Source organism: Cuculus canorus, chromosome 4 (assembly GCF_017976375.1).
Source record: "Cuculus canorus isolate bCucCan1 chromosome 4, bCucCan1.pri, whole genome shotgun sequence".
In the NCBI taxonomy this organism is placed as follows: Eukaryota; Metazoa; Chordata; class Aves; order Cuculiformes; family Cuculidae; genus Cuculus; species Cuculus canorus.
The window spans coordinates 76,913,143-76,927,737 of NC_071404.1; the positions used below are offsets into that span (position 1 = coordinate 76,913,143).

General features: G+C 43.9%; 1 protein-coding gene across 11 annotated transcripts in view; it reads right to left on the reverse strand.

Annotated features, from left to right (window-relative positions):
- Positions 1-14,595, reverse strand: part of ANK2 (ankyrin 2) — a 204,382-nt gene that overhangs the window by 137,781 nt on the left and 52,006 nt on the right. For 6 of the 11 annotated variants that reach the window (XM_054066119.1, XM_054066110.1, XM_054066112.1 and 3 more), the window contains exon 1: positions 3,280-3,429. The exons of the other annotated variants lie outside the window; for them this stretch is intronic. In XM_054066119.1, the coding sequence (XP_053922094.1) occupies positions 3,280-3,414 (135 nt within the window). In that variant the 5' untranslated portion in view covers positions 3,415-3,429. Of the gene's footprint in view, positions 1-3,279; positions 3,430-14,595 lie in introns of those variants that run through there. 11 annotated transcript variants of the gene reach the window in all.

A 14,595-nucleotide genomic window follows, 5' to 3' on the forward strand; every position in this document is an offset into this window, starting at 1 on the left:
AGTTTTTGTTCTGCCATACCTTCTAGAGGAACTATTTATGCTCCTACCCTTGAGATAACTACTCAACTTTGTCTCAATTCTCTGAAACCATCTGTTCTTACCAGCCATCCTTTAATTGGGTGCAACTCTAAAAGCAGCACAGATGACATGCTACCGGGACCAAATTCATTTGTCACATATGAACTTTTTGCCAGTATAGCAGCTTTTCCCATACCAGCATTCAATTGTAAAGGATGGGACTTGAAAAGCAAGGAATGCTCCTTCCTTGCACAAGGGTTTCTGCAACCCTTCATGAAATAATGTTCATCTTCTGTAAAAAAAGAAACATAACAGCATGTTACTTCCAAAGCCACATCCTTTGCTTATAATCGTGTGTGTATTCCTCAAAGACATGAAGGAAGATGGATTAACTCACAGATCTTAAAGAAATTTCAGTATCTACATTCCTGGATGAACAATGTACCCGATTTTCTTATTTCATTTTCAAAAACCAATGCTAATCGCACAGCTTTGCCTGTTCAAGCACAGACAGGCACTTCAGATCTAACTCACCCTGCTGGTACCTTTGGTTGTACACAACTGTTTAACAAATAGCAGAACTGAAGAGCCCACAACTCTAAACTCACAGCCTTAACTAAACAAACATCTCTTTCTCATAACATAAAGCATCACCTTCTCCAGGAAAAACACTCAATGACCTCAGAATAAACTAACATTCCTTTAAGAAGTGAGAAGCTGAACGACAGAACTGTGAGGCTGAAGAGGAAGACAAGCTTTCAGAGACTAGAAATCACTGGCAAGTTAAATATTCTCTACCAAGATGCAGCTAGCAGCATCCAGCAATTGATTATTTTAACCTCAGGGCTCTCTCACTCCAGGTTGATGATGGTTATGAATCAGAAAAATAAAAATATTCTTCTAAGTACCTATTTATGCACCTGAATAATTTAAGGCACTTTGAGCGTTGAGGCCAATTAATCATAGAACTATGAAGGAGATGGAGAAGTTGGCACCACTTTTACTGGCACTGAGCTGGACCTGTGGCTGGAGTTGCCCTCACCACAACATATGGACATGGGCATAAAGACACGTGCTATTTACAGCAAGAAGCATGGAGTCATAATGCAATAGTGAAATAGCAACAAGAAAATAAAATAATAGAAAAAGCCTTTGTGTTACACATTGCACGTGGCCCAGGATTAAAACATTCAGTGTTCTCAAATCCAAACTAGTTTGGAGACGCTGCAAACAATTGCCTGACACAGAGATGTGTGATGGAGCTGACTGGACCCAGCGGTGACCCCTTCAGTACGTCCTTTCTTTCCCAGAAGGAACAATCTCTTGTTAGCTCAACTAAGGATGCGGAGGAGCCAAAACACAGTGCCCAGGCCACTGGGAAAACTAATGTTGTTTGTGTTCATAATACACCCCAGTAAGAGCTTTCTGATGTCAGACAAAGAGGCTGTGACCCAAAGGAGATTCACTTCACAACAACATTCAAGACTTGGGGCGCCCGTGAGAAATGAATTTGACTGGTGAGACCAAAGATGGGAAGAACCAATGCAAAAAAGCAGCTCAGGAAATAAAACTAGGTCAAGGAATGCATTACGATTTACGCACATTATAAAATGCTTAATTTTTACCCCGTCTTTAGGTCCAACTGATCTCAAATTAACCAAATTTCAGCTATTTGCTAAAGGAGGGATTTTAATACATGATCAACTGCGTTCCTGAGTTTGCGCCAACATCAGCAAATCCAGCAGCAGCAAAAAAAGGAAGAGAAAACTTATGTAAAATCAACCCTTACTTGAGCCAAGAAGCAAATGCCTTCTATGAACCCTTTATGATGCTTACCCACCACAGACATCTGTAGGAGTCATCCCCCCACGTTCATTATTTGACATACTGGACGCGCTGCCAGCTGACTTTGTGTCAATGAAGGATTTATAAGGACTGAGGCAAAACTGCATAGTTTGCTGTGAAAACGAATAGATTAAAAGTCTTTTGCCCGCTGCATGCCCCTTCCAAATACAGCATGTGAAATCATGGAAGTGGTTTTAATCCAGACCGATTTTAAAATATAAAGTAGCAGCAGTAACTGGGTTCTAATCCAAAGTGTCACCTCAGTCCCACCTCTGGGCAGGTGTAATCCCCAATGTCCCACTGGGCTGTTCACGTATCAAACATTTTTGGTACAAGCCCAGCCTGGAAACAACATCTGCAAGTGAGAAATATACTCATCAGTGTGAATCTGAAAACCAAAAGTGCCTGGAAAACACAGCCTGTATTTTCTATAAAAGAAGAAAGGGGATATTCTGCAGCAACTCTGTCAGTCCCGACCAGAGCTGTGTAGAGCCAACATCTTATGACTGAAGATTTCAAGACATTATCAAAGTGCCCCATCTCTGTCAGCTATGCAAAGCTCTGAAGCCTGACTGAATAGCTTCCAAGAAACAAAAATTTGGGGAAAAAAAAAAACCCGAAATCACACACTGCTTTATTTGGCTTCTTCCTGCCTCCTGCAAGCCTTGACCTCAAACAGAAGGGCAATCAGTACATTCAGAGAGAGAACTGTATCAGGGTTCGCTTATTTGAGTCATGGGGAACTTCCATACATTCCCTAACAGCTTCAGGCCACGCACCTTATGGAAAATACTCCAACACCTGCTGAAATGCACAGATTCAGGGAAGGAAGCGGGTCTGTCCTCCCCTCTCCATCACCCAGGAGGATCTGTGCTTGCATTGTCCATCCCTCTGACTTCACCCTTCCCAACAGAAATGCTGAGGCTTATTTGCTAATTCAAACAAAAACTGCTGGGTAGGACAAAAAAAATGTATCTGAAAGCTCAAAGAAATAGTTTAATTTCAAGTTTTAGCTGAAGGAGAGCTTTCATAGAATCACAGAATGGGTTGGGTCGGGAGCTCAAAGCCCACCACCCAGTCCTGCTCAATGCAGGGTAATCTCAAGCAGTTGTGTAATGAGAATAATGGAATACATCCGCTCATGGGAAGAACTTTGACGGTGTTCTCTCCCCACACATCCAAGCCTTTTCGGAGCTGATAACACTTGTGAGTGAGTGCACAGCTTAGCGACAGCTGCTTTTTTATTACAGCCAGAACAGCAAAAACTACACTTGACCAGGGACTCATTCAGCGAATCTCTTCATATTGCAAGCTATGAAGTAAATCCAGGCTGAGCAGAGAGATCCTTTTCAAATCTAACATGCACCATCTCTAAATTTTCCCCTTTGCTTCCTGTCTCCTTCAGTCAAGACTTACCAGGGTTTCGGGATGTTTATGTTCTTCGCTGTTGCATCCATAATAGTCAAGGGTTTTATCCAAATCCTGCGTTTTCCCTTGCGTTCTCAAACCCTTATCGGAATGGCAGGACTGGCAAATCGGTGCATTGCCCATATCAGTTCCTCCGCTGACTCCTACAAGTGGGATCGCCCTCGCGTGCAGAGGGTGCCCAGTGCTCCCAAAGGGCAAGTGACAAGCCTGGAGGAGGATCCCGCCTCTGCTCTGCTCCCCGGCCACTTGTACCAACCAGGCTCCCTTCCCCGAGCCGCCCTGTGTCACAGAGAACTCGAAACCCCAGCAACTGTGGGCAGCAGTCAGTGACCATTTCCAATTCCGGTGCTGCCGGTCTATTTTTACACCTACCAGGCCAGCTATGCATGGGGTGAGGTGGTGAGGGGGGAGCTGCTTTCCAGCACATGGCCAGCCTGCCTAGCACGTCCAGTTAAAGTCCCACGGAGCCAAACGTCCCTACACACGAGGGTTATTGAATTACCCAGTTGTGTGCCTTTCGGTGTGTTTTGATTTTTCTCCTCCCGCTCTCACTGCATTTACAGAAAGTGCTAAATTTCAGAACACCGCTAAAGCCTTCTAGGTTTCTAACTCAAAACAGGTAATTAAATTTAAGTTGCATCTATCTGATATTTACAACAGAAGACAAAGTAGAGGTTTCAAGACCGTTTCAGTCCTGCAATTCACATGGTATTTCATCTTCATGTAGATGATAACACTGATGAGCTTGCTTTTGAATTGATCTATCATACAACCATAGAATGGTTTGGGTTGGAAAGGACCCCAAAGCCCATCCAGTTAAATCCCCTGACAGGCAGGGACACCTCCCACTGCATCAGGGGCTCCAAGCCCCATCCAGACTGGCCGTGAACATCTCCAGGGATGGGGCAGCCACAAGTCCTCTGGGCAACCTGGGCCAGGGCCTCTCCACCCTCAGTGTGAAGAATTCCTTCCTAACATCTAATCTAAATTTTCCCTCTTCCAATATTCCTGAGTTTGATTCCAGAGGAGCTCAAATGTATCCAAAAAGAACCATCTTTGATGCTGGATCACTTTAGGTCTTCCATATGTCACCTCTGATCTCATTCGACTTAGTTATCACGATTGTTCCCAGCAGGATAAAAGCAATTTTGAGGACTGCATTTTGGAATCTACCCATTATTGCAGGAGAAGCCCACTGCAGAATTGAAAAAATAAATGAAACGCATCAAAAACCTCACAATGTTGGCTGAGAAATCATTATCAGCCTTCAAATGCTCCAGGAACAGCTGGGTGTGACAGAGGTAATGGTGATGGCCTGCTTGTCCGTAGGTAACAGACCATAGACCATACTGCACGCACACACACCCCCTGTAAGCAGAGTTGGGCATGTGCTTGAAAAGCTAAGCCCCAGATTCCTGACAGAGTGATCCACAAAGAACTGTAACCTTGAGCCAATGTGTTTTGCTTTAGGGTTTCAAACTACTGACAGCACGGCCACACATGTCAGTAGCACCGGTCCAGAGCATCCCATTGATTTCTGACCAGCCACCCTTCCCAGCAGTGCCAGTCACAACCGGAGAGCAAGCTCTCCCCAGCGCCCTTTTAAATGATTTATTATAGATCCATATAGGTTTGTCCTCTGGGTTTACTACTGTAAGGGGTTAATAGATTTTAAATAGGTGTATAATTTTTGCCTCCACCGATGAACGCCCCAGGATGGGATCGTTCGGCTCCACTGGAAAGCCTTGGGCGCTCTGCTGTGTGATGAATGTGAGGACACGCTGGACAGACTTGCACACAGAACAGTGCAATTCACTGTCATCTCTGGCTCTGTGGTTATGTGTTTGTACAGAACCGAACGGAACCTGAACTACAAAATCACTGAATCACAGAATGGTTTGGGCTGGAAGAGACCACGAAGCCCATCCAGTTCCAACCCCCTGCCATGGGCAGGGACATCTCCCACTGGACCAGGGGGCTCAAAGCCCCATCCAGCCCTGCCTTGAACATCTTCAGAGGAAAACATTTGTTCCTAAAATCTCATCTCAATCTCCCCTCTTTCAGCTTCAAACTGTTCACCCTCATCCTACCCCTGCCCTCCTTGATCAAGAAAGAGCCTCTTCTCAGCTTTTCTGCAGTCGCTTTCAGCATTGGAAGCTGCTCTAAGTTCTCCCTGGAGACTTGTCTTCTCCAGGCTGAACAACCCCAACTCTTTCAGCCTGTCCTCAAGCCCTTGGATAATCTCTACGGCCATCACTGGACTCACACTAACAAATCCACATCCCTTGTAAGCTGAGGACTCCAGAATTGAATGCAGGACTCCAGGTGATGTAAAATGGCGAAAGAACAAATACATGCCTCAGGTCATGCTAAAATTACACATTATCTTTATAACATTTAATATGTGCACACATTACTCCTTTGTTCTGGGCAGGTTTAGACACTCACTGACCGTGCTGAGAACGACCATAGCCCCAACTATCATGACTGCACTTGATGGTTCCCAAAAGACTGCAATCAGCCACTGCCTTTAACTGAAATTTTCCTGTAAGGACAGCCTTCCCCTACTGAGCTGACCCTGAGCGTTTCCAGCTCTTCCAAGAGCTACCCTAGAGCAGTACAGCACATATACATTGCCATGACTTCTTCGTGCCGTTATTAAAGAAATGGATGCAAGAAGAAATCCCATCAAAAGCTTAACTCGACCACAGTTCATATGACTGAGGCTCTGGAACTAAAAGTCCCTGACTAGAGAAATTTGGTTTGTGTGAAACGAACTGACTGCAAAACACAGAAGAGAGTGGAACAAGGCACCAGGTCAAGAGGAAAGCCAAAACCCAAGGAGCATGCGTTCCTTTCAACTAACACTTGTAGAAAGCCACAATCTGGGCAGACATCTGATGGGGAGTGACGGATAAGCTTTCTGCCACAGCCTTCCAACAGTATGACTGTTGTTTGTCACACGGGTTCAAAGCCATTAGGGCAAATTACTCAGGAAGCAATCATGTTTATGTTTTGCCAGACTAAGTTAGGAGATCATATCCTAACAAAGCATCCACTTCACGATGTGGGATGCAAAGCCTTTGTGGAGGAACTTGTTGTACGTTCCCATGCTCTTTTTTGCTGTTGTCTGGGTTGCCAATCTGTCCCATCAGACACCAAAACACAAAGGCATGGGTTTCAAGCATCAAACAAAGACAGGGAATACAGATGTAAAACACTTGGAAAGTCCTGTCAATTAAAAATAGACAGCATTGCCTGAGACGACACAAAACCCTATGTGAAAAAATCAGAAGCCTTACCACCCAAAAGATGCACGTTAAAGGCAAAATAGTATTGAGAGCAATGATTTTACACACATAACGTTGCACTTTCATCACACCTGTGCATACAACTTTCTCCATAATGTCACCAAGAATAAAAATAAGCATGTAGTGATTATAATGTCATCACCAATCAGATGTCACTCGCCTCATTACAACAGTTCTTCCGTCACCAGTTTCTGCTTTCACTTTTCCAAATATTCCTGTAGTAAACAGAGCGGTTGGCGAATACTTTGACCCTCCCACTCGCTAACAAGAAAACCAGATCAACATCAAACTGCTGATTTGTTGCTACTTACAAAACCTCAACTAAGACCCTGAAGTGAGAAACGGTGAAATCAAAGCTGTAATCCAATCTCCAGATGGAGGCTTAATTTTATGGGACACCATTCATCAGTCCAGGCATGGCAAAGCTTGTGTTTTGTAAGGGGACAGTCACGTCCCCCCAGGTACACACACAGCAGCCAAACTGCTCCACTCCCATGAAAAATGCCGCCAGCCCCAGCACCAGGCAGGACAGTGCCAGCTCGCTCTCATCTCATTCTGTCTTGTCAACATGTAAAAAGCGTGGCACAGCCTTACTTTGCACAGTTACGATGGTGCTTTCTCAGTGTCCGTAACATTATGGGAGCTTTTGGATGTGTGTTGTGACACGGGAAGACAAAACCAAAGCAGATTATCGTAGTTTGTTCAACAGAAAACCCCTTGCAGGCACAGGACTTTATGGATAGATTATCTATTTTTACCAAAAACTACAGTCGCTATTTCTCTGCTTTCTCAGCCCTACCTAATAATCCTGTGTTTTCCAAAGAGCAACAACCACCAGAAGAGAAACACAAGCATTAACATCACTGAATAGGACACAGGCACTGGTACAAGGATTGCTGATCAATCACAAACCCATCAAAATTAATGACTGGCTTCAGAAGTCTGGGTGGAACCAGGGGAAGGCAAAATACTGAATATCACTTTCTCAACTTGTTTTAATCTATTTAATTCACTGACGACCACTATCTCAAGCCCAAGCAAGGAAACCTGCAGGACTGGGCCACAGTTGGCTCATGTTCAGCCGCTGTCACCAACACCTCCAGGTCCTTTTCTGACGGGCAGCTTTCCAGTCACTCTTCACCAAGCCTGGAGTGTGGCATGGGTTGGTTTGACCAAAGCGCAAAACCCAGCACTTGGTTGTCTCGGCTGTAAATCTTTTTTTGAGAGCTTCATGCTTTTCTCTCCCTCTGCAAGAGCAAGCTCTAACTGGGACCTATTTGTCTTGGGCACTTCAGTCTAAACCTAAATCAAATATCTGGCCCTTGATTAGCTCTAATGTTTGTTGCTTAACGCAGACGTGTACTAATTCTGCCTTAAGCCATCTTGTGGGATTTTGCAAAGCAATCTCATTCAGAATTTGAAATATCCAAGTAAGGCCTCAATCCTCTTCTCTAAGATAATCATTCCATCTTCTCTTTTGACTACAACAGCAGGAGATCACTGCCGACTCTGTAAACCCCAGACTCTTAAGTCCTTGTTATTGGAATGTGGAATGAAGAGAAACAGCCCCCCTGCAGCCTGTCGGACCGCTCTGGTGCCCTCTCCCCAAAAAGCAGCATACGGATGGCCCCACTGCATTAGGACAAATGGCACACTGACCCTTTTCCTTCCAGCTTCTGTCTCGTGTCTTACAAATCTTTCAAAGATAAAACTTATTTCATGTATAACCAGTTTGTCAAGGGAATAGATGTTCCGTATATACTGTATAGAAGACAGTCTGTCTCATATACACATGCGTATACAACATACATAACGGTTTCCCAATGATGCATCTTCTGTTTTGCTGTAGTTTAAAATAATTAATTAGTGGAATGAGAAATTAAAGGTAAAGTTAAATATCTAGAGAGCTTAGAGCAGTTTCCAGTACGGAAATGGGCTGCAGGAAGGCTGGGGAAGGGATCTGGATCAGAGTGCAGGGAGAGGACAAGGGGAATGGTTTGAAGCTGAAAGAGGGGAGATTGAGATAAGATCTTAGGAAGAAATGTTTGCCTGTGAGGGCGGGGAGGCCCTGGCCCAGGTTGTCCAGAGCAGCCGTGGCTGCCCCATCCCTGGAGGTGATCCAGGTCAGGCTGGATGGGGCTTGGAGCCCCTGAGCCAGCAGGAGGTGTCCCTGCCCATGGCAGAGGGTGGCACTGGGTGGGCTTTGAGGTTTCTCCCAACACAAACCATTCCATGAGTCTATGATTCTTCCTTTCCAGAAGATCCTGCCATTCAATGCCAGTCACTAAAATGGATTTATTCAGGCTAATGCTCAACATTTACTGAACTCTAACTGTTTTCCTGTCCAAAGGTCAATTGTCCTGCACTTTTTTGTTCATGCAGCAGCAGCATCTGCAATGCTGGGAAGAAGTGAGAGGCTGATAGCCTATAATAAACCAGAGCAAAACAGCAATATGAGACAGAGCCCATGGTGATCGCTGTGCTCTGAGATTCAGTACTTTGTTGATAAGCCAATCTAACACCCACGGAAAAGAAAAAGTGGAAATATTGCATGTATATTAACTACCACAGAATTGGGTATCTGCAACACAAAGAAGTGCAGGTTCTGATCAATTCCCTCATATTAAACATCCCCTTACAATGAAAACTGCAGTACTGTTTTTTTAAAACGGATTATTTTTTCCTTAAAAAGTTACTTTATCACAATCTTTAAATATTTTTTTTACACCGAAGCTTCAGAGAGATAAATGGTCTGTAATTAACGGATCCTCCCCAGAGCTCCGTCCAAGCAGAAGGTTTGCTTGGTTTTTTTTAAACCAGTTAAAGCCTAACAGATGCAAAATGTCAGAGCTGTGAATTGAGAGTTCTACAGTGTCACCAGCCCTGTTGTGGAACTGGGCAAACCAGTTGATCTGTGAAATGCTGGTGGGGAAATAAAAAGCGTAATTTCTTTTAGTATTAAATACATTTTGAAATTATGCCTAGATAAAAACATTCTTTCGCTCTTTCCTGGGTAGGGAAGCACCCTCTGGCCTCAAAGGCAGTAACTGGGCAGGCAGTAACAGTTATAGGCAGTAACAGTTATAGGAAGAAGCGGACTGGGGGCCTTCGAAACCTAAGAAATGCTCCAAGGAATTGAAAAAAGAACACAGAAACATGGGTTTCAGTGTCAACTGCCAGCTTAAGTGTAAAAAGAGGGACCACCAGATGTAATTACATGCAACGTTTTTTCTATTTCTATATTTGGCAATTAAATTTTTTAAAAAAAAGGATATTCTTAGGGAACCCTCACAAAATGACGCATCTCTGGTCAGCATCGCACCCTGCCTTGAGCTTGTTCAATCCCATGTAATTAAGAGTTGCTGTGATACATAATTACAGAGGTTCTTGCATGAGAAAATACCTTCCTCTTGTGGGTGGGGAGGCCCTGGCCCAGGTTGCCCAGAGCAGCCGTGGTTGCCCCATCCCTGGAGGGGTTCCAGGCCAGGCTGGATGGGGCTTGGAGCCCCTGAGCCAGTGGGAGGGGTCCCTGCCCATGGCAGAGGGTGGCACTGGATGGGCCTTGAGGTCCCTTCTGACACAAACCATTCCACAAGTCTATCATTAAGCTATTTGTTTTAGTAAATTGCTCTTCATGGTTAAAATAGAATCAAAGAAAGAAAACTACACATAATACCCTCTAGTGCACACACTAATAGGAGGCAAAGCACACTGACAGATAGGGAGAGAGATGCACACATGTACACACACTTGGAGTGTATCTGTATCAATGTTGAAAACAACCTTTCTGTGCAAAATGGACTCACATTTAGTGTAATTTTTCTATTCAGTAATGTTACAGCATGGGTTAGATGTGCTCAACTAACCACACCACTGGCTCATTTGAAGAGCCAAAACAGAATCCAGCGTTACCAACTCCAAATCTCTGGCTTTAACAACTCAATAAGGCCTCGTGCAGGCGCAGAGAGACATCTTCTTCAGAGCACACTCTAAAGGGCTTATTTTTCCAGCCTTTGAAGGAAGACTGAGTCATGGAATGCAAAGTTACACGCGATGCTCCTCACATGCCATCAAACAGCATGTGAAAGCTTGGGTTTCTATCATTCCTACCTAACGTTTTTTCTGTCTCTACACTGGAGTAGTTTCTAACAGATGACAAATAGAAGATGACAATCCTCTAAAAGCCATTCTTTACAATCAAGTGTTCGACAGAGTGCAATCAAGAATTTGGGGTTCTGTATGCAAACAATTTGTGCCTTATCATCACACAGATCAACCAAAGGAGGGACAGTAATGCATCACAAACAAGTAAGTATGCTATAGCACCAAAAAAAATTGTCATTATTGCAACTGCACACACAGTTCAAAATACGCATTTTGAGATCTTGTGATTGAAAAATGTGTCTTTGTGTAGTCTATCAGCCACCCAGAAAAGCCCTACCACCTGCCACACAATGGTTAGAAACACCCAAGGACGGACTGAGAAGCATCATCAGTAACAAAGTCCCCATCACAGAAATTCTGTGGGGATCCTGTACCAACCTCAAGCACGAGCAAATATTGGGATTTCAAGTATTCGCAAGAGACGGGAGTAACTGAACCAGGGTCTGTGTGCATCCAAGATCAGGACTGACATGCACATGCATTGCTTTGAGTGACATTCCTTCAAAATCGAACTTAAGACCACAGTTCTGGCCTCCAGATTTACAGGCATTACATTTGATCAAACTGAGGTTGCAGAACTTCTAATATATATTAATAAAACCTCTGTGGTCCTCACAGTGCAGCCCTTGAGAAGTCCTGGCTGGGTTATAGCTTCATCAAATAGGATAGAATCACAATTCGATGCCAGTAAACCTTATAAATATGTCAATTAAAATGAACAACAACAAAAGCATCAACCATATGAATAACCTCAGCGAGATTTACTGCCAGCAAGAAACAGAAGTGCTGGCAGCACTTTAATTTCTATGTTACATCATAAGCTAATATTTGCTCATTACCAAATGAACTACGTGACTGAGCTGTCTTCTACAACCTACAGGGCCCCAAGGAATCGGAGAAACCCTTGGCAATGCCCACTCCCCTACCCAGATCCCTCGTCTCCATCTGCAAGTGGCTGGTGTCTGGGTAGCAGCACAAGTCAAGTAAAGCAACAAAGTGTTACGTCCCACCCTTCTGTTTCGAAGTGTCTTTTCACATCTGCATCCCTTCTCTCCAGCCCCGTTCTGTCACTGTTTCAGCTCATTTATTCATGGCCGAGCACCAAAGATTGGCCCAGAGGCAATGACAAGATGGAAAATAGGTCACAAGCCTCCAGAAACCACTCCCCTCTTCAACGCCTTCTCCCAACATTGCATTTCCAGCTTGTCTCTCCAACAGCAGCTTCATAGAACCAAATGGGACAGAGACACATAAAATTTCCATGACATGGGATGGAAAATGAATACGTTTCCAATTAGGTAAGTGCAGTTGTTAACAGGCAGGGTCAGAATTGGATTCCAGTTTCCCCAGCCCTGACTCCTGTTACCCTTCCCATCGGAGAGCAGCACTTCCTCGCACAGTCAGCCTGAGCAAAGAACAGGAACCCAGATTCCGATCTCATTTGAGGCAACTCCCTATTTTATGGAATACTGCACTAGATTTACTCTTTTCCATGAGACTTGTACTTCCAGGAACTCAATCTTTCAGAACAAATGTAAAATATATTCTATATTTGAGATACAAATGGCTACAAATCAATAGTTTAATAGTTTATATCAATGCTGGCCCAGGTTGCCCAGAGCAGCCGTGGCTGCCCCATCCCTGGAGGGGTTCCAGGCCAGGTTGGATGGGGCTTGGAGCCCCTGATCCAGGGGGAGGTGTCCCTGCCCATGGCAGGGGGTGGGACTGGAGGAGCTTTAAGGTACATTCCAACCCAACCCACTCTATGATGAAGTGAAGTAGTAGGTGCGAATGTTTCTATGAAATTTGCCGGATTTCTGGTAAAGCAGCTGTTTTTCTAAGCAAGATGCCTTGTAGAAGTTAATAACAATACTTATCAACATAATCATAATACTTGCCTTAGTATTATTAATTGTACTGCAAAGTAGAATAAGTACCATTATTTCCATGTTACACACACAGAAAGCAAACTCCTGCCAGGGTCAGACCTCAGCCTGTTGTGAAGGTCACTGACAAAGGCCCAGATCCCAAGTCTCCATCAGACAAACTACAATGCCCACTTGAATTTCCATTTTATATTCAGATGACTAAAAATAACAGGAGAAAATATACATTCTTTATATGGCAGGGTAAACAATAGCCAAAATCACCCCAACCCAGCTAAGCAGAAGTTTACATACTGTAGAATGATACTCTAAAGCGAAGTGATTTTGTATAATAAAACACCTGAAGAGGCAAATGTTTCCCAGGCAAAATGAATGTTAAGTGAAAGCCCTCAGATCCTACGCGAGAGCTCTGAAAAGCCCTACTGCATTCAAAGCGACAAATGAAATGCTTTCTGTGTTGCTGCAAAGATGACTCATTTATGGGAGGACATCAACACCGCAGCCATGGGAAGCAGCTGTCTGATTAAATGAATATTTGGCTATTCTTATCCATTCTCCATAAGCCTCCCCCTGCACCCACTGAAATCAACCCCATCTCTGCCTTCGGATTTCAAAAGGATCGGTTTATCCCCGGGCCAGGCGGTCGGCTCCAGTCCCTACTCCGACTACCTTTTGCATTAAAGGACTGTCAAGGGCAAAAATCAAAGAAGGAAAATCCCATAGCAGTTCTGTCAGTTGGCCGCTCTACAACCTACAGCCTTCTCTGGCAATGGCGAGGCATCCTCAGTCCTCCTGGAAGCAGTGAGGCCACCAGCGTTTCTATGTGGGATGCTTCCGACAAATCCTAGCATCATGGAATGGGTTGGGTTGGAAAGGATCTGAAAGCTCATTCAGTTCCACCCCCTGCCACGGGCACAGACACCACCCTCTGGACCAGGGGGCCCAAAGCCCCATCGAATCTGGACAATCAACCTCTCAGTTCCATATATGCTGCCATAAAAACTATAGGCTAAAACAGGCAGTAAACCATAAGCTAAAATAGGCAACAAATCATATTTCATAAGGCCCTTCCTAAATCGCTTAACTATTACCTACACAAACTTAACAGACCATGGATCTCAAAATACCTTTCAAGGGTAAAACTGGAGAAGAATATTCAGAACTTATGTTCAAATGGGTTAGAGGCACACTAGCACCTTTGCAAGGCTGACACAAGCATACTCATCCTTTAAAAGGCAACACATTGACAGCATATGAACATCTTGAGTTCCCAGGGTTCGGAAAAGCCATCTTCATTTTATTTCTCTGCCTTCACAAACTTCTCTCCAATTCCACTTCTGATTTTCAAGCTCTTTCTGCTTCTCTAATTATTTTACTCATTATCTTTAGAAGCCTATTAAGATTATAAATAGTTTCAGGACACCAAAGCTCTCCTTGTGCCAATGCTGCAGTGATGGGAACAGCACAGGTCACAGAACAGACTTATCTAAAGAACGTTTTCATCCTCAAGGTGTATTTGCTTAACGTTGTTTTCCACCAGAATTACTCTCTGGTTCCCCCATAGAAAGCAAACAAATGTTCACAAATGACATTTGGAATTACAAAGCGCTTTGATGGTTACAAAATAGGAGGTGAATTATCTCCTGTTTGTTAACTTCTGGAAACAATCCTAAATTTCTTAAAATCATTAACAAATCATTCAGGGATTTCAATGCGTTAAGATAATATTCAATATTGTTACAAAACCAACTGTTCTTTTGTAACTCTGAATTACAGATCCCAATCTCTACATTATCCTTGTCCACCTCAACACCTTTTTTCCGGAGGGAGGCTGGTTCCTCTGAAATGTTCCCTTTTCATCACAATAACATTGCACATTAAAGTTGGTCACATCATCTACATTTAAAAACCAAACAAGTACCACTTTCTGCATTTCAGGCTTC